The sequence below is a fragment of the Melospiza georgiana genome, chromosome 3 (assembly GCF_028018845.1).
Source record: "Melospiza georgiana isolate bMelGeo1 chromosome 3, bMelGeo1.pri, whole genome shotgun sequence".
Taxonomy (NCBI): domain Eukaryota; kingdom Metazoa; phylum Chordata; class Aves; order Passeriformes; family Passerellidae; genus Melospiza; species Melospiza georgiana.
The window spans coordinates 49,668,757-49,695,697 of NC_080432.1; the positions used below are offsets into that span (position 1 = coordinate 49,668,757).

The 26,941-nt window shown below is 41.6% G+C and overlaps 1 protein-coding gene across 1 annotated transcript; it reads right to left on the reverse strand.

Annotated features, from left to right (window-relative positions):
* Positions 1-303: 303 nt before the first annotated feature.
* On the reverse strand, positions 304-25,756 carry ZNF318 (zinc finger protein 318). The gene is made up of 10 exons (XM_058019796.1): positions 25,388-25,756; positions 20,272-20,417; positions 14,877-15,513; positions 12,304-13,725; positions 9,793-9,892; positions 8,779-9,065; positions 5,391-5,594; positions 4,830-4,929; positions 3,706-3,824; positions 304-3,310 (listed from the first exon to the last, which is right to left on the reverse strand). The coding sequence occupies exons 1-10, from the start codon at positions 25,754-25,756 to the stop codon at positions 572-574; spliced, it is 6,123 nt and encodes a 2,040-aa protein (XP_057875779.1). The 3' UTR covers positions 304-571.
* Between the last annotated feature and the right edge of the window lie 1,185 nt (positions 25,757-26,941).

The following is a 26,941-nucleotide window of genomic DNA, read 5'->3' on the forward strand; positions in this document are numbered from 1 at the left end:
ATGTAATACAACAGGAATTACAAAGCACAGAGACAGATAAACAGACAAATAAAATCAACTCTGAACACATTCTTGCATTTCAAAACAACAAAAGTAATTGAACCCATGCATTACAGTTCAAAGAAATTTTGGGTTTTAGCTCTTCTGAAAGTCTCCATTTCCTCAGTTCTAAATTGCTGTTCTTGAGCTTGTCTCAGCAGCTGGGCTACTCACAGTGCTACTGACACAAACTGGGTGAGCTGGAAATCTTTGACCAGGAATGGTCAAAGAATAAAAGCCCCCAAAATAAAGAAGACGCACTCATTATAAACAAGATTCCATTTTAATAGCAGAGTGTAGAAAAGAAATTGGCAACAAAATTCACATGAAAAAACATTTTACACAATTAATTATGTACAGAATAAAGTATGTGACTGCCTTCTGATGATTTACGTTTCACTTTAGTCAAGTCCTACCACAGAATGCAAAACACACCCAAAACTCTCAGCTGGAACAAAAAGAAAAACAAACAAAAACCATATACATAATCCCAGCTCTGGCTCCTCAAATATTGGGACTGGCTGGGTTTACTTCAACCCACTGGGCTTTCTGCTATGCTTTCAGAAATTCCTGGTTTCATTGTAGCTTCCAAACTACTGTCAGGAGCTTCTGTTTGCTCAGTCTTCTTGCTCTGGATGGTGCACATTCCCTTGCCTCCTGAGCCACCCACCTTCCCATGTGTTTCTCTGAGCCCAGGCATTAAAGTTTCCACGCACCCAGAAGCCTGACTTTCTGTGCTGCCAATGTCACAACTCAGAGACAGCATTTCAACAGTGCCACCTTTGCTCTCCTTCACTTGCACAAGTAGCTCAGAGGTGGGAGAAATGCCCTGCATTTCTAGAACTGGCATGACCACTTCTGTAGTGTCACTATTTGAGGTCTGTGATCCAGGCTGCAGCATAGGTTTCTGAGAAATCCGTGTGCAAATTTTATCTTCACAACTATCAGAAGTCAATGTAGTAAAATCAGTAATCTCTGTTTCATTCACTGTTCTTTCAATGCCCAGTTTTTTAAGTTTACTGGATTCTAGCCTAATGGACGCAATAGTTTCTATTTTTTTGACTTCTTCTGTATTTTCCTTTAAAAGTCTTTCTGAAAGGATGCTGAAACATTCATGTTTTACCTTATTGTCTCCCAGATTTAAATCAGTGCTTTTCAATTCAAGCTCTGCTTTCTGGGAGGGAGTCTTCATGTGTTTCACATCCTCTGATGGTCTCTTGAAAAGAAAATTATCTGATCTTGCATCAGATCCAGTGTGTCCTAATGACTTTTTTTCATTTTCAGCTACTAATTCAAGATTGGATCTGAGTTCAGCAATGTTTGAGCAGGTATTGACTAATCGTTCAACGCCCTGCTTCTGGGTTTGGTTATCTAACACTGTATGGCCTGAAGGTTTAGGTTTAACTTTTTCTTGAGCTTCTAATAGGGTACTTTTAGTTTTTGTCTGCCCCTCTGTCAGTTCTGAAGCATCAACCTCATTAGAACCAGATTTTATTTCTGGATTTGGAGTATTTGATAGATCCCAACCACTTTCAGAACAAGAATGAGTTGTGACTATCTGTTCTTTTTCATTACTAGTTCTGGAAGTGCCCCAGAGCAAGTCTGGACTATCAGTTTCTGAGTGAGTTCTACAGTTATCATTTAACTTCACCAAATGGGAATTTCCCAAACTTTTAATTTCACTCTGTGTCTCAGGTAACAAAGTCTTTGTGTGCAGACTATGCTTAGGCTTTACTGCTTTTATTTCCCAGTCTTTTGTCTCTGTCTCCAAGGTACCACGAACATTTTTGTTTGTAACTGGAGTTTTATTTCCATCTTCCTGTCCAACCTTCTCTTGGACCTCAGATTTCTGTAGTTCACAGAATTCCAGACTGCCTGCCTGCTCTCCACCTCCTGTATCAACAAGTCCAATTTCTGCAGGCATCTGGATACCAGGAACAGGGTTTTTTCCTGGTAATTCTGTGACTGACATTTCTGATAGGTGAGGCTGAAGTGATTTCTTGTTCATTTCAGCCTGATTTTCAACAGGAACCAAACTCCCTGTCATGTGACTATTACACTGTGAGGAATCCACAGCCTCATAATCCTCCTTCAGTGAGGGTGAGCTACTATTTGTTCTGTGATTTGCAGATGAATCTGCAGGTTTTGTTATGTTAGGGTTTTCTCCATTTGGAAGCGCAGAACTTGCAAGCTTGCTGTCAGCTGAACCCTTTCCACCACTACTGTAGAAAATATCATAGAGATCTTTAGCATTGGCTGTGGCCAAGCAAGAATTTCGTTTCTCTATCTTTTTTGCTTGTTCACTGAAAGCAGTTGAAGGTGGTGGTGGTCTCACAGGCATTGCCAACATTGTCTGTTCACTTTCAGACACACCTGGAGCTACTTCATCTGCAGGGATGAGAGCTGCTGGCTGGACTGCTGGTGGAGGATGAGGTGGAGGTAGTCTATCTGCAGGCTGAGAAGACTCATTTTTCTCTGCTGCTTTCAAATCCTCCTCTGAGCCTTTTAAAATTACTTCTTCTCCTCCAAAAGCTTTTGATATGATATCTGGAGGCAGCAGAAGATCTGCATTTGTTTCTTTTACCACTGGCAGTGGTTTGGTGGTAGTTCCAGAGGATTTTATGGATAAAAAGGTGTTCAAAGGTGGTGGTTTACTAACTGTTGCAGTATTAGACTTCCTGAAAATCATGGTGGGGACTGGTAAATTGGGAAGAATTTTTGTTGGTGTCGGTGTGGAAACAACTGGTATCCATGGGCTAGTGTGTGGAATAACAGTTTTCCCAGACAGCTTTATTTCAATGGGCTTTATATGGGATTTCACAGATTGACACTTGTTCTCCTCTTTGTTTCCTTCTGTATTCTCTTCCTTTGCAACAGCTCCTGGCGTTTTATCCTCTCTCTCAGTCTTTTTCCAGCTGAATTTCCCAAAGGAGGTCTGGCTTGGTGATTCCTTTTTCAATTCCTCTTTCTTTTCTTCTTTCTTCTCCTCTGCCTTCTCTTCCTTCTTTAGCTTTACCGTAATTTTTCGCCCAGAAGAATCTGTTTTGCCTTGGGTTTCATTATTCCCTTCTCCTGACTCTGGGATGCTCTTTACTTCCTCCTTCTTTATTAGTTTTGGGGTTTTCTCATCCTTCTCTTCCTTCTGTTTCTCAACCAGTTTCCGTTTCAGCTCGTTTTGCCGCCTGCGCTCTGTCTCCAGAACCACAGCCAATCCAGCCTGACGGTCCAGATTTCGCCTCTCTTCATAGAGTGGGTTTTCATCTATGTATTTCTGTGGAAATAAACAGCAACATTTTAGCCACCATTTTTCATTTCTATGAAAAATAACTAAATAAATGCAGCTCTCTGACAATTCTGACTTGCTCAGTAAGTGCCATCTCAACACTAAGAGAACAGGGAACTTTTTCCTACCAAGAAACTGAGGTATTACAAACTGCTTGCAGCAGTGCTGTCACTTTACAGTAGACATGTTTCAGCTTCATGCAGATAAAATATCTCTATGTACTGGTGTAGTGGGAAGTTCTGCTTATTTAGTTCAGTAGAATGTAATGAATATAACCAAATACATATACTTCAAGAGTTAAATGACATTCTTCAGGAAAGGAAGACAGAACAAGCAGAAGCTAAGGTAGGGAATGTCTCTTTCCTAGTACATCAGTTACCAACCTTATACTTCTCATTGTGGGGATGACTTTTCACATGCTGCTCTGCTGAGATCTGATCTCCAAAAAATTCATGACAGAGCTGGCAATAATATCCAGTGATGGGAATCAGAAACTCAGAGCCTGAAAAGGCCAAAGAAAATTATCAGAGAAACAAAACCTAATAAATGCCAAGCTCTTAACAAAGTTGGTCAAAGAACAACAGCAAAACCTCCAGCAATGTTCTTTTTGGAACAGTTAATGCTGCTCTCCTTACAGTTACATAGGAACCCCCACTACCAGGAACAAACATACAAAGTGAAGAAGTTTATTACTATGGTTCGAGATTTAAGTGCTCTTCATTGAATTAAGGTAATCAAGTACTCAAGTAGGTTAACATTTCCTACAGCCTTGATCTATTTTCCATCTTTCTGATATAGTCTGCTTAAATACTAAACACCTGGTTTATAAACCAAACACAAATATTTTCATTGAAGTTCAGAAAGATTGTATCCTTGTGCCTACAGAACCTGCTACAGTTATCTAAGACACTGCAGATTCTTCTTTACTGGACACTACCAGAAATATACAACAGATTAATAAAATGAGTTGATCACTGGCAGGCCTTTTAGATGTTCATATTTTAAATCCTGTATTAATTTTCAACTCAGTTACAGCTCCTTCCATATGTCTGTCTCAGATTCTCTGTATCTGCACTATAACAAGTACTCATCGGTCAATTTTCAGGGAGACCTCTGCTAAAAATGTACTGAATGGAAAAGTCTGCTACAAGACTGTGTGGAATACTGTGCAAGATCTACCAAAATACTGCCAACTACTGTGGTCATGCTCTGAATTCTAATATGTTTGCAAAAATTATTTCAGAACTACACTGAAAGATAACTGGTATTCAAAATAAAAAACTAATCTCTAAAAAGAGAAGAAACCACACTTTTCCTACACTCTCGCTTCAAGACCTTTTACACAAGAACCATCAAGAAACTAAATAATTTGCCTTTTTCCTAATAATACATTATCTATATGTGGTCCTATACCAAGGTAAAGTTTTGAAAATTCCTTTCTCTGAGCAAGTGGGACTTGCTGGAGGGCAAAGAGGGATGACAGCCAAGTTAATAAAAATCAACATACCTTTGGCAGGAACCGTTATCTTATCAATGCGTTTTATGGACTCTTGTTTGGTCTCACTCTGGGTCTTCGAAGCCCAAGGTCTGTTGTAAGGATCCAGGGTCTATTTGCACAGTGACAGAGGTATATAGGCTCATATATTACACTAGCAAGTCAAGTACACTTGTCTTTTTCCTTTTTAATATTCTTTTAGAACACTGAACATTAAAATCAACGTGCAAATATTTACAACAACTTATTTTCCTCTCTTTTCCCTCCCACTTTGCAATTTACAATGACAAAATAACCTGTGAAAAGTGTAAAATGTAAATGACTGCAAAGAACAGGTAAACACAAGTGGTAAACCTGAGCAAACTAAACACAGGCCCCATTTACACTATTTGGAATCCACCAGTAGCTGAACAACTGCTCAAGTCCAACATTAGGGGAAAAGAATTTATAAGTTACTTCTTGGGTTCGTTATTACTTCAGGTTCTTTTGTAAATGTAGTTCTCTGATGTATGTTTTAGTGTTAATATTCACAGCAATATGAAATGCACTTAGTGAAGGAAGCCTGCAACATACCTGTCTGTGTTTCTTATTATGCATGTGTGTGAAAAAGTCAAACATGGTCCCGCAGATGGTATTGCAGTCTTTGCACCAGTGGTTCCCTGCATCATAATATTCATAAATATTGGCCAACTGGAAAGGATGTTTGGAAGACTGTGAAGAGGATTCTGCTGGCTTCGGGCTTCTACCTCTCGATTTTTCATTAGTAGTTTTTGATTCCTAAATTGAACAGAAGGAAACACTTCTCTAAGACAAGGCAGGACAGACAAAATGCTCTAGAATTCAGAACCTGCCTCCAGCAGAAGCCATACACACAAAAAAAATGTATCACCTGCTTTTCAGCGCCCAGGTTAATTCCACTGTTTCAGAGAGCTGGTATTGCCGACTAAGATGCTGCGTGGCTGCAGTGAAGAGGTTCCAATAAGGGTCCCAGATGTAATGGCTGGATGGTTGCAGGTAATCAAGGAACCAAATGAACAAATTCCCTGTGGCATGCACCCTTCCCACTTTATTGGTTTCACATAACAGTTCCAATTTACCATACTAGCCAAACAGTGCCCAGAAGACCTCAAATAGTTCCCCTAGAGGCATTCAGAAGTTACTGTAAAAGTAGTTTGGATGAAAGCAGAATGGGAAAGGAAGCAAAAATCAGGTGACTAAAAGTATTTAACTCGATCAGTTTTATCAGATTATTTGAGTGTTCCTAAACTCTCCAGAAAACTTACTGTTTAATAATAAAAGAAAGATGCTGTTTTGTTAATTACCTAAGCATATAGGGTGAAGGATCTTGTGATTTAAACATGTGATGTTTGCACTTACATTGACCTGTACAGAAAGACGCCATATAGTGATATACAGACACTTCAAGACTCTATCCAAAATTAATACTAAACTAAACTCGTAGCAAAACAAATATTATCTGAAATATACCATGAATGAGCCCTGGTAATTTGGATTACAATAGTACTACATGTATTTTGAGTTCTGAGTTACATTTTCAACGGCATAAAGTTCATCATGTTATCATTTTGCATGGCAGTCTGGAAAGAACAGCAAGTTAATTTAGCAGACTCGAGTTGGTTGCATGATTTCCAAGTCATTCACTACCAGCACTGAACAAATTTATTTAAGCAGATTCAAAATTGTCAAATAATATCTGCCTTAAAACTTTAAGCTCCTTAGCACCACCCTCCACAACATGCACTGTAAATCAAAATGAAGAAACGGCCAGGCCACTGTGCACCCCACAGATATCTATTTCCCAATATAATCTGGTTCTTGGTAGCAGAATAAGAAGTGACCTCAGGAATATTTGCACATATTCTGTCAGCAAGAACATAGCAGACATTCTCTTGAACAATGAGATCAGCTTATGATCTGCAGGCGGTGCATGGAAGGATGTTCACAATGTCACACAAGCATCAATGTTTATGTTATTTATAGACATAGACTGATAAAAATACTATCTCAATCAAAACTTTAAAAATACAATACTTCTCAGACAGACAGGCGACAGCCCACTCTTAACTCCAGTTTGTGCATTACCCCAGCTCAAAGATGACTTTATAATTTGCTACTATTTAGAGCCCAGACAGGGTGATCTGTCTGTTTAGCACAGTGACACTGGCTTCACCTCTGCATTGACTGTGTAACTACAACACACAGACACACAGGGTCAGCAGCAAGAGACCACAAGGTGCCTTGCAAATAAGCAGAAAGGCAAAAGCTTTTGCCCTCAGGTTGGCAGAGTCAACCAATCTCAGTGTTGAAAGGCCAGCACCATCTTTCTTTTCATGAAAAAAAGTTAATCAGAACTACAACGGGAATTGTACAGGCTGAAGGCCATGTTGTATGTGCCTACATATGTATGAAAATACTCAAGTGTTCCTGTCCAGAACTCACAATTTTCCATGTTAAAATAAGGAACTATGAAAAGGGGATCAAGTCATTATGGGTTTGGGCGACAGAGACAATGCAAATTAAAATAATGAGAAGTATATTCACACACGCCATATCTCAAGGAAAGAAAACAATATAACTTAATGCAATGTAGGACTTAACAAATATTTTTGCCTATTTAAGTTATATGAAGTGGTGACTGAAGCAAGCAATTTGTTAAAGTAAGTGAACAGTAAATTTCAGAGATGTTTCAAGAAACAACAAAAAAAAACCCAAAAGCAAGTCATTAAATTGAAGATATCTAATGAGTTCTCAGACCACAATAAAGCATAAAGAAAATTTTACAGGATAAACAGATTTGAGTGGCTTTGGAGAAAATACAGAATCACAAAATGAGTAAGGTTGGAAGGGACCACAGTGGGTCATCCCGTCCAACCTCCATGCTCAAGCAGGGTCATCCCAGAGCACACGGGACAGTATTGTGTCCAGGTGGTACTGGAATATCTCCAGTGAGAAAGACTCCACAACCTCTCTGAACAATCTGTCCCAGTGCTCAGTCACCCACACAGTGAAGAAGTTCTTCCTCACATTCAGCTGGAAGTTCCTGTGCATCAGTTTCTGCCCATTGCCTCTTGTTTTATTGCTCAGCACCACTGAGAAGAGCCTGGCTCCATGCTCTTGACATTCTCCCTTCAGATAAATTGATGAGGTGCCATTTCAGTTTTCCTTATATCACTTACCCTACTAATATTTTCCTCTCTGCAAAAAATATATATGCTAAGATCTACACAAAATTAATCTACAATTTCACATTAGCTATTTCTGTTACATATTTGAATAAACATCTGAAAAGCAGGATAATTGATTTCCTGAATACAAGCATAACCTTTCAGATGGTAGTATCCTTCCTACTTTAAAGTAAAACTATCTTCTGGAATGCTGGTACATCCAGCCCAGAGTAGTACAGACCACACCAGAGAGACCATACTGATGCATACTGACACTTCTGAAGAGAGAACATGTGTACAGAAAAAACATCTTATGCTGACCATCACCTTTAAGTCTTGTGATTTGTTGCTATTATTACCAAGCAAGAAGACCAACAATGCTCCCAACTTCCAGAGAGCTTTGCTGTATAAACACTCCTATAAACATGGTCTGAAAGGCCATGACAGAAATTCTGTAGAGAAAAAAGAAGTCTGTCCTCCTGGCATGGTACTGAGACCAAACAGCTATACACACTCATGATACTGCTCAAGCCAACCAATACCTCAGCAATATCAAGATAAAGATTAGTAAGTGGTGCTGAACTGCACAAAACCTGAGGGACATTATGTACACTGATACATCAACTCTACCTGCATGCACCATCAAAGCCAGTGTATGAGATGTGGTAACAAATGACACCAAATGATCCTTTAGTAAATGTCTGGGACCAGCTGTCTGCCCAGTGCCCTCTTCTCTTAGTGGCAAAATCGTTAGCACACAAACTTGAAGACTTTACCTTGTTGGAGGAAGATGTCTTCTCTACACCTTTTGCATTTTCTGACTTGCTGCTCTTTTCCGAGGAATCTTTAGTTTCCACAGACGGTTTCCGGGGTTTTTCAAATATGTTAATCCCCAAGATCTGTGCTACTTTGTCAAGCTCAGACTGCTTCTTGTCAGCTGCATCAGATTCTTTATGCAGCTCTGCAATCTCCTTCATAATATTCTCTTGTAGTCTGTTCACCTCAACCAACAAGGGGTCTTTGTGTCCATCCTTCTCACGACGTTTTTTCCTCAACATCTCGCCTGAGCCAATCAAGGAAGCAGAAGGGTCAGAAATGCAAGAGGAAAATTGACTTTAGATCTGTACAATAATTCCAGCAACAAGTAAAATATTAATACAAAATATTATGGCTAAATCTTCACTATGAAGTTGTAAAGATGGAATTGACTCTCAGGTACAGCATAACTAAATCTGCACGATGTGCCTCCATAAGGATTACCATTAATCCTCCTGAGTATCAATTTATAATTACTATTTCCCTGTGTGACAAAACAAGCAAAAGTTAATTGCCTATTCTAACCTGAAAGTATCATTTTCCAAAGGCAAGGGAATTAAGTATTCACTCGGACCAAACACGTTTTAAAGACACAAAAAATCAGCTCTCTTGAGAGAGGACTTTTCCATCTCCAGATAAGATTCATGAAAAATTGAAAGGCACAATAACATCTTCAGTCACTATTTCTCACTTCTTCTAAAGAAGCACTAAAATGCATAAAGTACAATTCCTATAGCTTATCAAGCCAAGAAGATGCAAGAGCAACTGTCTGCTCAAATTTTGATGTAATTGATCTTAATATAGTAACTAGGTCACTGCTTTTTCAAGAATTGTGCATTGCCAGGAGCATGAAAATACATTATGGACAATTCTTATTTTGGTTCTCCTTCTCCTGCTAGATACCAGGCCTTGTGACACATCCCAATGGGGGAGAAAAAAGAAGCAGGGGCTGGGAGGGTGGTAATGCACTTTACCTTGCTGTTTACGAAGCCTGTCCAATTCAGTCTTGAGATAGTAGAGCTTCTTCTGCCGTGCTTCTCGATCAGTCTTCAGTTTTTCTCTCTCTTCTATCACCTAAATAAATTGGAAGGTGTCTGGATTTTCTTCTCTTCCCAAGTTAAACAGTCTTGCAAGAATAACAGGAAGACCTCAGCTTTCCAGACATAGAACACTGCTCGCTATTCCCAAAATGTTCTTGAGTATTTTAACACAATAAATAAACCTCTCCCTCTGTATCTGAAAGTAACTGTATTGTGTGGTCATGCTTCAACCCAGTTTGTAGGCAATGTTTTTTGCTTTTGGGCAGTGTATCCCTCTAAACTGCTCTGTTTGTTGCCAACACTTCCCAAGGCCCTCAGGCTCAGCTGACTATCTTCCACAGGGCTAATTAAGATCAATGACAAATGACTGTCCAAAACTCATGCAGAGTTTCTACAGCTAGCATGCTCCATCAGATTACACAGCCCTTCACCTTGCCTTCTGCTTTGACTCTAGCTCCTTTTAGCTGTTAGTTAGGTTTTGCTTCAATCTGACAAAAAACATCAGGATGAAATTTGTTTCTTGTTCAATAAGGTAAAAACTGTGGCACGAGGAGCTCACAAATCCTTTTTTCACTGGTTTTCATTGATTCTCATAGAAGGAAACAAAGCAATATGCTACAATGAAACCCAAAAAGTTCTTTCCGTTTTTTTCCAGCTTCACTGGAGACAAATCCCGACTTTTTTACCTTCACAAGGCTCTTAAAGCTTACTACAGACTCCTCCTTTAACAAACAAGTCATCTTGACTCCCCTAGATAATCACTTCTACAACAGCAATGTTGGCAGGATCCCTGAATCCTTCCTGAAATAGTTCTACCAACACAGTTAAGCTACACCTTAAATAACATAAGAAGTTTTTTTATTATTGTTTTGGCTTTGTATGCTATTTTTTTTATCATCAAAGCACCAATTCCTCCTTCTGAGTTTTTTGCAGCATGGGGGCATCAAGTGGAACATGCAAATTTTTATACTCCAAACCATCCCAGCAAAAAACCAGTGGACTAATCCCTAGACAAAGATTTCTGTAGTGCAGACAAAGCTTTAGAAGTGCTACCAAGATGCATAGATGAGCTACCAAAGGTATGTCAGGGCAGGAGAAAAGCACACACCTTTAGCCAAGAGAGCTCTTCCAAAAGTACTAAATTTCATTAAGAACAAAATTTCAGCTGTGTCAGATGAAGAAATTATTATTCCTGCAAGAAGTGGAAGCTCCCTTATTTGCTGACGTAGCACTTCATATAAGTGAAGAAAAGGCTCTTAAAATAAAAGCTGATTATTGCAGCCTCAATACCTAAAGGGGGTTTGAAAGAAAAATGGGTACAGATATTTTACCAAGGTCTGTAGTCACAGGAAAAGTGGCAACAGTTTCAAACTAAAATAGGGTAGATTTAAACTAGATATAAAGGAAGCATTTCTTTTCAGTGTGGATGGTGAGGCATGGAAACAGGTTGCCCTTGAGACTGTGGACTCTAGCCCTGAAGTCTTCAAGGCCAGGTTGGATGGGGCTCTGAGCAATCTGGTCTAGTGGAATGTGTCCCTGTCTAAGGCAGTGGGGTTGGAACAAGATGATTTTTAATTGTCCCCTCATACCCAAATAATTCTATGCCCTTATTTTAACAAGAAAGACCAAGTGGACACCAGTCTGAAAACTCAAACAACTTTTGGGAATCATCCAGTTCTTTGACAGTTGTGCAACTACAGTTTCCTATTTTAAAATGCATTCTTCCCCACTACTTTCTAATTATTGTACAAACCAAGATAATTAGAAGAGGAAAACACTAACACACATGACCTGAACTGGTGTCAGAGCCTCCAAGTAGTTTCCCCTAAATTCTTCTAATTTTGTGATTTTTGTAAGAGAATTAATATAAATGTAGAGGGAAGATTGTATGTGATGGTGAATGATGATATGCTTCAGTATGTATTAAAGAATGTCTAATACAGGTATAACCGTGGTATTTTGTACAACGTAGAATGTCCAGATGGAACCTTCTGTGTTTCAGTGGCCTCTTGTTCTGCCACTGAACATCAGTAAAAAAAGACATTTCATTTTCTTTACACTGTCCCTTTAGATTTTTACATATCCCCAGATATCTTCAGGTATTTCAATACCTAAATCTCATCAGAATAAAGCCAAGCTGTGGCCACCATGTGTCTTCTCTGTAAGATTTTGGGCGCTTCAAAGAAATTCAACTTTGTATTTGATTCCATCTGTTCTGCCATAGGCAATGGCATGCAACTTTGAGAGATTTAAAAATGCATTTTTTACAGGTGTCACTGAATAATACAGACAAATGCTTAGGAATATTTAACGGGAGTGAACTAGGTAAAACTATTTTTAAACTGGAGCAACTCAGAAAAAAAAAGGTGCACCTTAGAGAAAAAACTTCTACCCCACCAATCATGCAATCCAACACAATCTGAAGTATCAGAATACCTAACATACCTTCTGCTTTTGAGCTGCCCGGTTTTTTTCATCCGACATCCTTTCTGTGGTATTTTTGAGAGCGTGTGATGACAGACGAAGGGGTGCTTTGGAATGAGAAGGAGTGGTAGGGACTTGAACAAGCACAGAACCGTCTCTTTTTACATCAGGGACATCCTTTCCCAGAGAGACTGTCTCAATCACCCGCAGATTGGGACGCGTGGGGTTCGCTGACATGGCCATCGTAAGAAGACCATGAGCTTCTGGTAGCGTAGGATTAGGCTGCTGGGCAGGGGGGTACATAGGCCAGCCAGGGGCTGCATATGCCATATAGTGCCCATATGCATCATATCCTGGAGGAGCCATTGTGGGAGGGGCATAGTTTTGGGACATTTGAGCAGCAGTGTAGTGGGAATAGCTGGGAATTTGGTATTGGGAAACAGAAGTAGGTGTAGGTGTCAAACTAGCAGGAGTTGGTGGAATTGAAGGAATGAGAGAGACAGAAGGAAGAGGCTGCTCTGGTGCATGTGGAGGTATCTCCTGCCCCACCGGCTTACTCTTAGCATAGTCTGATTTGTGAAGAGAGGACGCATCTTTGGGCTGCGGGAAGGAGCCCGGAGGCGACGCTGAACGCTGCTGGCCCGACTCAGGAGATCGAGTGTCACTGCGGCTGCGGCGCAGCTCCCAGGCGTCCCGCCTGCGGGCGTCCGAGGAGCGGCGATCCGGAGAACGAGACGCCGGCTTTTTGCCGTGGAGGCGCTCCTGGGTGCGAACAGCCAGCTTGCCAATCTCAGCAACACCAATGTCAAGCCCAATGGTCTTGAGCAAGTCGTGGATCTTTGCGTACTCTGCGTTTGGCTCTTCTAAAGGATCCATCTTGACAGCTGGAGCAGGAGAAGGAGGTGGGCTCATTTTCTGTATCATTATCTCATTGCCACAACTCACTGGGGGCTTCTCTATGGGGAGAGATTCAATTTTGGTGTCCTCATCCTCATCGCCATAAAGAAATTTCTCTTCGTCCTCAATGTCAGGAAAGCTACGCCTCCTCTTCTCCTGAGCACTGACAGAATCAGCCATCATGCCCAGAATTCGGGAGAAACCACTGCCATCCTGACTGGCCCGCTCATGAGGCAGCAGGAAGTCAGTATGGCGATCGGTGGGCTCTGACTTGGGTTCTACTTTTTCTTTGTGACTTAAGAAGCTTCCAAACTTCTCAAATATCAGAGTGTCTTTGGGGGGCCCAGAGAGTGGGTTCCACTCACACAAACCTTCATGCAACTCCTTGTCTGAAGCCTCCACCAGAGAGCCTTGGTTAAACCGTTTGAGAAAGTTTTCCACTTCAGAAGCAAAAGGAGCTACGTTGTTGCTCTGGGGCAAAGAAGACTGACTAGAAAGAAGAGGAAGATCCTTGCTGGGGGCTGGACTGCTTGAAAAGCCCTCGGGCTGAAAGAGAGAAGATACTATTTACTTCTAAGGTACTATGCACCTCACAGAACAAAGGAACCTGTTAATTTCTCCTTCAATTCACAGCAGAATAAAAGTGTTAGAAGAGACAATATGCAGTTGAAAGAGAACACAGAAGATTACAAACCAAGTTGCCCGATGATTCTGGAATGCCCTGTCCAACAATGAATGCTTATCTCAGAGAACACACAAAATCACAATTGTATTTCAAACTTTTTGCAAGCATAAGAACTGAAAATTTAAAACTGAAACCCTGTTACACCATTTTGGATATGCTTTGAGTTTAGTCATAGTCACATAGGATTTCAACACCTTAAGTCAGATAAAAACTACTGCATTGAGGTTATTCACAGTCACTTCTTCAGATATTCATAATTAATGCCTTATTAAATAGCATTTCCAGTAATAGGTATGGAATGGGATGCTCAGTATCTGAGCACTCCCGAGATAAATATGTCACTGTCAAACCAACACTGATGTGTTAAAACACAAAAAGTCAATTTATCACACTAGTACAGCCACTTATCTGTCCATTGCTCTCATTTTGAGACTGAGTTGGTATAGGTTTGGTACAAATTAAGTAGGGCTGATCCCAGCCTATAGCTCAAAGGGAAAAGAGTAAGGAAATTTAAAAATTGTTTTGAAACAGAGGTACTGAAGAAGCATTAGGCAGTTCTCTAAGTCTATAAAGAAACAAGAAAGAGACACTGCCACAGGGGAAGAGCTTCAATCAATATCCTGACTGCCTGTGGTACTATGAGAGCCAGTTTTTCTTTGAAAGCTGGCCCAGATCTCTGTGTCATGGGTTGAATTTCCACAAAGACATTTGACTCTGTCTCAGACTATATTTGTATATATATATATATATATATATATGTGTGTGTGTGTGTGTGTGTATAAATGGGGGGATATATATATTTATATATATGATTCCTGATTAAGTGCCATAACCATTTAAAGTTTATAATGCACGTCAAACTTTTATCACCCTGCAAAAAGATACCTGTCCTCTTAAGGAAAGGGAAACAAAGATTTGGCTTTCCTATTTCGGAAATCAAACTAAGAGTCTGTATCATAAAGTAATTGCTTTGGAAAGCAGAAGCACATGGACAGACACACAGAGACCAAACCTGAACAGCAGACTCTACTTCCATCTCTACTCGTTTCTTCAAGATAGATTTTTTGGGCATGGGGGGGATTTCTTCAGGCCTGTATGTATAGCGAGGCTCAGAAGTCTGTAATGTGTTAGTCAAGCCAGGAATCGTGTAGCCAGTGCCTGAAACATCATGATTCAAGTTTCTGCTGCGCTCTTCCTCTTCTCTTTTCCTCCTTGCACGGTCAAGCTCTCGGAATTCTTCATTCAGGTATGACGGGCTCAGGCTTCTGCTACGGCTGCGGCTCCGCCTGCGGTAGTTCCGCGTTCCTGATGAGAAACCCTGATGCTCAGCACTCACACCGTGCATCTTCTCATCCTTTTCGTACCGTGGGCGCTTTATTTCCCGGCCCCTCTCCTCTGCCCTCAGAGGGTAGGGGGACCTCCTCAGTTTGTCTCCATCTCTGTCAGCTGCACGAGGAGGCAGCTCCTCCCGGCGGCCGTAGTGTGGGCTGTAATCTGAGCGGTGCAGGAAAACATCTCGGCTGCGGTAGTCCTCATCGTGCCTCGGGATGAAGGGACTGGAAGGCTGATCTTCGTGTGCTGGGTATCTCTCAAGGCTGCGAGGACACGTGAGGCCTCTAGTGAATATTGGACCATCAGCCACATCATCCCTGTGTGAGAGAAACACAGAAGTATTTGAATCAGGTTAAATAAAGCCTTACTCCCACTCAAGGGTAAGAAATTTCCAAACCAGGTTCAAAATAACATCTCCCTTACTAAACAGAACCAACATTTTATGTACTTAAAATGCAGGGTAGAGAGGGAGAATTATTTTTAATGGTACTGTACATCCCTCCTAGGAAGTTACCTGCAAATGCAGTGACATGAACAATTCAACTCATACTGAGGAATTAGAGCCTTGAAATATTGATAGGATGGATTCGTTTCTGTGGATGTGAGAGACCGCACATTTTAAAAAACTCTTACTATCATATTTCAGACCACAATCCCTTTCCTCGCCTCTCCCAGTCAGATGCCAAGGTCAGATTTCCTATGAATTATTCAAGGTATAATTCAGTTTCACACTGGCAAATGCAACCAGATCCTTTTTTTATCTTCAGCTGTGGACAAGGACCACAAATTCTACCAACATTTACTTTTCCAACAGATATGCAGACAGCACTGTCGCTAATCACATGAACCCCATAACTAAAAAGAAGCACAGTTTCTGGTATCTATAAACCAAGGAGATTAAGTGTAATGGTACCATCTTCTGTGCCAGCCTCTCTGTATTATTACAGTGGCTGGTGCAACTGTCATAACATCAGAATACCCAGTTTCTTCTCTTGGAATATCTACTTTTGGACCAATTCCTACAGACACCTACAGAAACCTACAATTAGGGGTACTGTTTTGGCTAAGGCCTTTTCCTTGATGCCTAAAAACTTTTCTGCAACTTCTCTTCAGATAAGGCAGAAACAAACCCAACCACTTTAAAAGCTACAATCTGCTGGTTTTACTTATTGATATTTCAAAATCTAGCAAGAAAGAAAGAAAATGTGCTCCCTAAGTGACATCAATGAGACAGACGACTCTTTCCTGAGTGAATCAATTTGAGATAAACTATGTATAATGGCCTGAATCCACAAAAATCACCTCCTCCTACTCCAAAAAGTCCCTCCATAGATTTGAGAAGGGACAAAATCAAGTCATGCCAGAAGACATCTTCAAAAAATCTGCAAATAAATTACAGCCCCAGTTCTTCACAACAGACTAAAGAATAATAGAGATGGACCGACAAGGTCCTTTTCCTGGGTATTTTCATAAATTACACATGCATATTTAAGAACAAAATCAACACAAATCTTTACCTTGCATCATTGCAAAGCATTTATTAGATACTTTATCAGTCCAACCCATCTTATAAAACAAATCTGGCATGCACCTGTACCCATTGTATTACATGGCATCTTTCCAGTTTTCAGCAAACTACACATATCCACCTCCTCCAAAAGCACAAAAACATCTACAAATAGCTAAATTAAATTTCATAAATAAATATTGTTTTCACAACCTACATAAAGGTATATCTATTCCCAGTGGCACGTTTTCTGAGAGCCTGGTAAACCTGTACAAGCTGCATAAACACACCTGATGGAGTAACAGATGTGTTTCACCATATACCTTCAGCTGATTTTTGTGCAAATAAAATTATTTAGATGCATGTCTGACAGCTGTTGCCTACAATTCAAACTGACTGCAGTGACAAAGCACAGGAATTTTTAATCATACTTTGGAAAGAAAGGAACAGCAAATCTACTGCATTTAAAATTAGCAAGACATTCCAAGTACACTTTGAACAGCTAAAATTTAAAACCTGAAAATTAAATACAGGTTTGGGAAAAATTATTACTTGCCTTACAGAATTCTTTGAAACATGTTTTCTGTGCATACAGTCCAACAGAGTTACATCCCTCTGAATTGGTTTGCATGCTTTCAGCCAGTGATGTCCACTACCAGCTACTGCATCCTCGAGAGAGGATACAAGGTGGTACCACTGTGACCATCCCAATTCCTTCACCAACAAAGAATCCATGAATCACTGGAATTTGCAGTTTCAGAGATGGAAAACAGACTACAGGCTACACACACATGATGCCTCAGAGACCTACAACTAGTGTAAGGTAATTTACTTTTTGGTATGTTTATTCACATACACAGAAATAGAAATAAATAGTGCTGTTAGCAATCAACAGGACTCCACTTTAATACACAGTCTTTGAACAGGGAGTCAGATGAGCTGTTCATATTCCAGCCAACTGTTACTCTTGATATCATGCCAAAAAACGCTATTTCAGAACACAGCCTAATGCAGACCAAGTCTCTGCAGTGATTTGGACTATCTTTTTTATCAACCTCAGATGAAAGAATTGGTGGGATGCTCTCTAAAGCTTGTGCCAGCAGAGATAGTAGTAGAATATCTTAAAAATACTGAGAGCTGGACAGATGGAAGATGGGGAGAGAGAAAAAGATTTATTATTTTTCACTTTGACAGATTGAGATTCTGGAAGACAAAAAAAACACTTATTGGTCCAAGCAGGAAACTGAAGCTGCTCAGGTGACCTTGACCTCACAGTCCAGCAGCATTCAGTGTGCCTATTTAGACACGTGCAGGAGACCAGCTTCCCTAGAAACATGGGGTAAGCTCTTACAGATGTTTTAGGACAGACCTGCATGGGAACAAACACCCTTCGAAAGTCTCCTGGGGCATCCTGAAAATCCACTGCTGCAGGAGACTCTAAAAGCCTCCCTGATTTCTCTCCTTTGGTATTTTATTTCTTTTATAGACTAATGAACCTCTCTACCATCCCAAGGTCCTGTAAATTACAGAAAATAATGTGTCAAAGTGATTGCTTGAAATATCAAAGTAGAGTAGTTAGCAAAAATAGCTGAGAATAACTAAATTCAGAATTATTTGCTCCAATTACTTCAAAATTTGAAATGACATCTTTAGGAAACACTTTTTTCTTTTGGCTTTTTTTTTTTTTTAATTAGAATGAGAACGTACCACATACAAAATAAAAATGTGATAGAAGCAGTAACAATAAAGACCATTTTACAGCCCAGTGATAGACATAAAGTCAGTGTCCCAGTACCCGAGCAGCCTCTCAGGGAAGGGAAAAAATACATGATGAAAAATACTTGATAAACAATGTTCTTAATCAAAACCCAAGTGTCTTTTGAAAACAAATAAAATGGCTAGCAGTGAAGAAACTTAGAATACAGAAGCAGTACCTAGACAATTAAGGAAAAGCTAACAGGTGACTTGGTTGTCACATACTTTAAGCTTCTGGACAATGGGCAACACTCAGAAAAGCGCAGCCAGCACAGATCAGAAAGTAACAACATGAAGTTCTTGTATACTTATACTACAAATACAATGAAGTAATTTAATGATTACATGGTCTCACTTTATCTTCTTCTCATTCTAACTCATGTCACTTTTAAACCTTCTCTGGAGTCTATTCTTACCATTCTGTTTCGCATCTATGGGTTCTGTAATACAGAAGTCAACTTCTGATTTCTCACTCTTACATTAAATAAACTGCACTATACCTGATGTTATTTCTAACCACGCATCAGCACCACAGAAGAGGTTAAATCTAAAATCTCACCTGAGAACATGAAGCAATGGGACAAATACCACCATCCACTGCCCTCAAATGTACCTAATTTGCCAGAGAAGTGCCAGTTCCCAACATATCACTGCCTTTTCATTCCAACCACTGCACTGTCCCTGAGCATACACACTCATTTCATTTACAAGACTGCAGACTGCACAGGGGATTTACAGATCAAACACTGATGCCAGGAGAACTGAGGTAAAGGCATAAAAGTGACAGTACCAAAACCCAAACTCTCATTTGGTTTTCTACACCTGCTGAAACTTAACTTTACACCTGAGAAAGACAGGAAATTCATTTCTTCTGCTCACTTCCCTCTCTTTTTTTTTTTAACAGTTGATGATATTTGCATCAAAAATGGAAGTGGTAATGGTTTTTGCTGTGCTGGATGCTTATCCCTGAGCTGAAAGTGCAACTGTATGCTCCAGAGCACAAGCTATGCCATCTTTAATTTTGCAATTCAAGACAAAGAGAATGAATTATTTGCACAGTTTTCTGATTTTCTTTCACCAGATTATACCGGTTCTCCTACTGAAGGCAAAGAGTTCCTAATTGTATCTCCTAATATTTACACTTCACTGTTCACAGCAGTGAAGTATTTTAACACAAAAGAATTCTCTCCATGAACTGTTTCTCTCCAATTTCAGTCAAGGGATCCTAAGAATTCTAACACTTCCTTTATACTGTATGAGACTGTCTGACCATGTTCTCTTCTGCAAGGTTTTTAAAGTCAAACTAATAATCTCCTTCAAGCTGCTTTCTAGTTTTCTTCTAGACTAGTCTCAAAAATCATGAAAGTAGACAATTAAATGAGGAAGTTGAAGCTTTACACAACCTTTATACCAAACAACCTTCCTTTCAGTAAGGACTAGGTAGGTTCATAAGAAACAGAAGGTGGCTGAAGCAGTGAAATGTCAAATGAAGATTCTCCATGTGACATCCACCCTTAAGGGGAAGGAAGCACTGGAGGGATTGACATCACACTCCCTCCTGCAATATATGATGTGCATGCTTAGTTTATATGGGATTTAGAAGCAGCTGACAAAATTAAAGAAGTATCTGTTTAGAGTTACACAGGCAGAGACTTTTGTTCAGGAATTCTCTGTACCACAACTTGCGAGAGGCCGGGGGAATACTCCTGGGAAGCATCACTACATGCTTACCCTCCTTCCCCAGGGATTCAGTGGGCTAATGAGATGCTTGATCTCATCCAGCAGAGCCATCCCCACGAGCAGAGGAGCATACCTGTCACTCAGGTTATCAATAGGTGAGCCCAGTCTATCAGGCAGCCTCCTTCGCTCCGGCGTGCCAACGCAATAGCGGTCATTGCCAACAGTAATCCGCAAACTGTGCTCCAGGGAAGACTCAGAGCGGAGACTCGGAGAGCGCCTCTGTAAAGTGAAGAGAGAGTGCAAGCCCATCAATCAGGGGGTTTTAATCTCAGCCACAGAAAGGAAAGTGATTCTGCTCTGCTTAATAAATTCAACTTGGGGGGATGGATCAATTGAAAAATCAAACTAGAAGAACAACTGTTCCAAATACTTCAATTCTATTTAGTTACTAAATAAAGGGGAGGGTACTGACTGCATTTAACTTCTCATCCCAGGTGCTAACAACATGCTCCGTATTTAAATTACCTAGAAATTCTCAACTCAAAAATACATTTCATAAATCACCATTTTGGAAGATGTAAAACCAAAGAGAAAGTCACAAAGTCACAAATTTGCTGCTGTTCTTCTTTCTTTGTAGTGAAGAAGCAGCTAAATAAACATTGCATAAAAAACAGTGCCAGGAATTTCTGAATAAAGTGTCTGGATTTCTGGCCCTTTACAACTTTAGTAACAACATGAACCAGTGTAAACAAAGATTTTCCTAGCAGTGATGTTTTTAACAGTTTTCCTCACCTCATACTGCTTTCAGCAGATAAGCACAACATAATACTAAAAACACCAATGCCACTAGAAACACCTTCTATAGGTGTCTAAAATTCCCATTACCATTATTTAAAGCTGGTAGAGATAAACCAGAGTAAACTAAATAAAGTTGCCTTGGAAGAATCTACAGCAGAGAAGACCTGAGCTCATTGCCTCTGCACAGACCTTCCTTTGTACACATACACAGTACAGAAAACACCATCACTGGTAAATTATGCTTAACTAGTTATGCCTCACATTATGCTAAAATATAGCACCGGAATACAGGACTGATCAGAGTTAAGGGGAGTTCCATAAAAAGCAGGTGAGACTGCCTAAAGACAGAGATCCTTGATTTGCTTTTTTAAACCAACACAACATAGATTCTGCCTAACAGGAAGCAGTGAACCAGCTTCAGTTCTGCCAAACCAGTCATGCACTGCACACTGCTTTTACTGCTGAAAACTGCAGTAGCAAGCAGCAGGTGCACTGAATGTCCACATCCACCCTGAGAGCATGCAGCAGGTTCAGCTCAATCCTCCAAGAGACCAAAGGAACAGTACATAATCTCCAACAAAAGCAAAAGAATTCTTTTACAAGTTTACCTAACAAAATTCCCTTGCAGTACAAATCTGTACTAGAATCCATTGTGCATATAGCTTTATTCTAAGCTAACATATTAGTGATTTCTGTCTTGTTCATTAAGCTGAATCCCAGCATTTATCAAAACACACTTTGAACACCAACTGCCTTGTCCAGCACAAAATGATCCTGCAACAGCCTGGCTGAGATCGAACACATTCAAGGTGCACATGTCTCATACAAACACATTCTGACTTGTGCCCATTGTAACACTGAATTTTGAGGGCTGCCTCAAGAAATTACTATCTTCAAGGCCATCTTCTAGGCATCAAGACTGTGAGCATACAGATGACAATCACCTCCACTGAAGACAGAGAAGTAATGATTACATATCAGAACAAACTCTGAGCAAAGGAAAGAAATAGTTTACATTCAGAATGTTTGGGATGTTTGGATTGCTTGTGACTGATCTATACAAATTGCCCAGAGAGCGCAGTTAGGGCAGTAAATATTTGAACTTCATGATTTTGTAATGTATTTTTTTTTAAACTGGAGAAGTTCCACTTTTAAAAGGTTTTTGTATCTGGAGCGCTGAACACCACCACTAGTCATACCTATGTATGCACTGCACTGCATTTTCTCCCTTCCTGTTCTGTCACCTAAACCACAGTTACCACTGCCATATTACTGAACAGGTTGCATACCTGCTTGTCATTTCTCCATCCTCTGTTGACCCCACATGCTCCAGTCCTCTAATCTCAGCCAATTTTCTTACAAGAAAGCAAAGAAGCTAAAACAAACCTTTAAAAAGAACAAGCACGCAGATCAGCAGGGATAAATAAAAACAGCATGTGTCAGCCTTGCAAGAGCAAATGAAAGTCTACCAAAACCTCTCACTGTAAAGCCCTGACCTTTCTCTCCTCCATTACATTTTTCAGTACTCACCCCAAACCTTTGCTGTCACTCCACGTTCTTCCAATCACCACAAAGTTTTCCTCAGCTATTAGGAAACTAACACCATCCCTACTTACAACATCCAGTACATGGCTCCACTGCCAGCACCCCATTATGCATAACAAAATGTGCAACAATGCTGTAACCTGGAAATGCATGTACTCCGTCTCACAAATAATAATAATTTAAAAAAATCACAACAACAACAAAATATGAAACCAAAACAACTCCTAGAAACAAGAAAATTTAGTAAGAAATCTCTGAGGCTGCTGCTTTCATACCTCAATTCATATATAGGACAGGGACAATGACCTGGAACTTGTACTCAAATTTATTTTCTCCATTTCAACCCCATACCCTTATCCCAACAGTGCCTTCATTCTAGATATTACATCTCCCACCCTTATGCATATATTCCCCTCTTTCAAATCCTCTTTCCTCATTGCAACCTAAATTCCTCTTCCTTGGGCTTCTGAATTCATGCCCTTTCTGTGACAGCTCCAAAATCCCACTTACTAATATATTTGTGTAACTTCCCACATCTGCACATTTCATATTCTCAAGCTTCTGAAGAGAAGACGGGGTCTTAAGTCATAAAATCCTAAAAATTTTATTACAACTTTACCCTGACCAGTCACAATAACCCAACATATCTGCTGTCTGCTCTGTTTCCATTACATTTAGTGCCACTCTTTGGGAAATGACAGCGTAATCCCAGCTTTTATCTTTCTCTAATTAACCATATTTTTGTAAACAGTACTTTTAAAAAATAAAACAAACCTACATACATATTTTATGCTTTGTAACATCAATGTGAAGAAGAAGTAGTGTCAGTTGCCAGTCAAACACCTGTTTGGGGACAAAAGCTTCCATGGAAAAATTGTGGATGTTACACTCTAAGAATTACTTACGCTGGGCTTTAGCAAACGCAAGTCAGCACAATATAGGTTGAAGAATTCTATTTAATTGTCTCAAGATCTCTTATTGTGACAATTGCTTCCTACAGAAGGGTTTTCCTTAAATGCAGTAATCCTGTAAATAAACAAAAAATCCATTTGGCTCATCAGTACAGCATCAGCTAACCTGCTAACGCCTAATTTCTAGGATAGTTTTTCAATCCTTCTCTGAAGTTAGAACTGGCAATAAAAAATCATCAATCTGTAACAATTTGTTGAGATGACTGATTCAACTTGAGCCAGGAGGGTGTAAAGTAACACTAGAAGAGCAGAGTTTGTCAAAAATAACATTCGTGTAAAGTGGATGTTTCTGGTGGCCTTCCCCCCCATCAAAGAGGGAGTGGGAGGCTTCTAGTTAAAACTCCTAGATCAAATTTCTCCAAGTCTGAACTACCAACACAGTCAGCATTGAAAGTTTTGTTACAGCCAGCACAGGTTCACAGCCTATCGAGGATACAGTGAAAAGGGAGACTGAGTGATGGTGACGGCAGTTTAAGAAAGTTCTGTCCTGTATCCCAGGTTTGCCACCCATCAGTTGTGAACATGCAACTGTCCATCAAGCCACAACACAAACTGACATGAATCAGACAGAAAAACATTTCCTCTTTAAAAACTACTTATTTTCATCGTGGATATTATTAGTAATGCAATTTGCAAGGGCACCACACAGGAAACTAAAGGGGATGGAGATAAGGGTGAAATACAACGTGAAAACAAACGGCCAGAGGCAAGTTTTGTAGCCTGGCTAGGCTTAACTGTTCAAAACCACACTATCTTCCTGCATCTCCAGGGCAACTCACCTTTCATAAGTAATAACACCAATACCTGAATTTTAATGGCACTATACAATCACCCATGAGCTCTTCTATGGCTGCAGCTCCAAAGAAATCCGGTAAGAACCTGTATCACCACGAGAAAGGGCAATTCCCATTCTTCCTTGGGAGTGTCCCATCAGGCAAGGGACCAGGAGATAACATACTTTTGTTGGACTGATTTTCAGCTACATTGTTTCCTTACATCAGCCCACTCTGCCACTCACAAATCCACGTCTGAGCACACGGGAGAGGGCAGAATATACTGCAAAGCAAGAGGGAAAGGCGAGGACACCGTTCTTTGCAACTGCAGGTGTGCTGGATTGAGTGACCATGGAACCACTGCCTAGAGTACCCCAGTACAAAAATATCTTCTTTCACGGTAGTACAAATGCACAATGAACTTCCTACACACCACAGCTCAGAGTCACCAGACAAAACAATCACTGCACCAAGGAGCAAGAACACAAAACCTAGGTGAGCCAATCCCACTCACGCAAAAAAAAAGAAGTCTTCACACTTTGATTTATTACGAAGGTGTCTGCATCCAAGATGCCATCCACCACCACAGACACCAAAACAGAGCTTGCCCAAATCAGACTTTGCCAAGACAAAGTGAGAAGACCCTGTGCACAGCCCCAGCTACAAAGCGGTGCCTAGCAAATAATCCCTCTCAAAGACATAAATCAGTAACAGCCCTCTTTGTACGCCCGCCGTGACAGCAGGAAGAATTCAGACAAAGTACTCATTCAAGATGCTGTCTAAAAAGTTATATTCCCGTAAGTTAAACGATATTTATGCACTAGCACAACCCAACGTGTTCAACGGAGGAAAATGACATCTTCTGCCTTAGCGAAAAGACAGCATCATCTTCGAACCTTCTCTAAAATGGCTCTAGCCAGTAAGACAAATAAAAATGCAATGGAAACTAGTGAGAAAACATCACTTAAAATGGAAATCTATTTTTTTCCTCTATTTGGCTGTCTAAGGAATAGGGGGGAATTGCGGCTCTCCCTCAGCACAGGGAGAGCCCGGGGCCGGTGTAATTTTGCGAGGACCCGGCCGCGCCGGGTTAGGGGCTCTGACAGCCGGCCGGGCGGGGGCAGGGCCCGCACCGAGCCCCCGGGGGCACCGCAGTATTTACCCGGCTGCTGCTGCCGCCGTCTCCGTGCTCGCTGCCCCGGCGGCCCCGGGGCCCGCCGAGCCCCGCTCCTCCCGGCGGCGACGGCAACCTCCGGCTGCGGTGCGGCGACGGGGACCGGCGGCAGGGCCCGCGGTGGCCCGATGGGGAGCGGTGGCGGCGCAGCGGCGGCGGACGGGGCGAAGCGGAGCGCGGCGGCGAGGCGGCGGCGCAAGCGGCGGCGGGCATCGGCGGGGGAGGCCGGCCGTGGCCTGGCCCCGGCCCCGATGTGCTGAAACGGGAGGCGCGGGACGCCGACGAGCCGCCCTCCTTCAGGCGGTGGGAGGAGGACGAGGACGAAGGGCCGGAGCGGCCGCTGCTGGAGCGGTACATGATGGCGCCAGCGGCCCGGGGGTCCCGCGGCTCCTCCGGCCCGGCCCCCCCGGCGTGCGCGCTCCCCGCCGCCCTGCGCGCTCCCGAGCCGGCGGGGGAGGGGGAGCCCGGGCGGGGGGGGGCGGTGCCTGGGGACGCCCGTACAAAATGGCGGCCGCCGGTCGGGTGGGAGTCGGGAAGGTGTTGCTGCTGTGTTTGGCCGTGCGGCTCCTCTTTGCCTCTCCTCCGCGCCCCAGCGGCCGCGACTGGGGCACGCTCGGCTTTGGTGGTTTCTTATTGTTTGGGATTTTTTTCGGCTGTTTGTTTACTTGCTTTTGTTGGGTTCTGTTCCCTCCCCTACGCGCACGCACGGTGCTGCGGAGCTGGTCGGTACAGGTGGTGCTGTCTTCAAGCAGGAGTGTGTTGGAAAGCGAGCCTTGCCTGATCGGTCAGGGGAGCCGAGGCTGAGCCTCCAGCTCAGAGAACTCCTGAGCCAATTCCCGTGCTCTGGGCTGCCGGGAGCAGGGATGGCAGGGGAGGAAATGGCTTCTTCCCGCCTCCTCCCTCTCCTACCTGGGCACCGGCCGCGCTTCCTGCAGGACAGCGGCTGGAACAGCGCCAGGGACGGCCGCGACTCTCCTGCCTCGGCTGAAACATTTCCCTTACTCTGCTCTGGGGCTGTCTCCAGAGAGGAAGGGGGTTTGGGTTTCAATTAACTAAAATGGGGGAGCGGTCAAAAGAAGTGAAAGCAGAGAAATGAAGGTTCTCATAAAACTCTTCAGCTTCATTTCCAAAATCCACAAGCATTTATATCTTGATTTGTAATTTGTTCTTAGCTGAATAACACGCGAGGTATTTTGTTTGAAGAGCCAGTTGATTTCTGGCTGAAATTCTGCTCGTGTGTTTGGGAATGTATTTGCTCGAACATCACACCATTTGGAAGCATACTATTTATAAGTAGTAGCAACAAAGAGCAGCAGGATGGTGATCTGTCTGATAAGATATTTCTGCTGGGAGTGGTTTACTACAATTGTAAAAAAACTGACCCCCTTAAAGATTTTCTGAATGAGTGCATCACTACCTGGGCTCAGGAAATGCACTCAGTCATCAAAATAAGCATGAGCTATTTAAAGACACATTTTCTGCTACCATTGTCTTTTTCTCACCTTTCTGTCCTAAGGCTTGCAGTGTTCATCAGCGACCTTA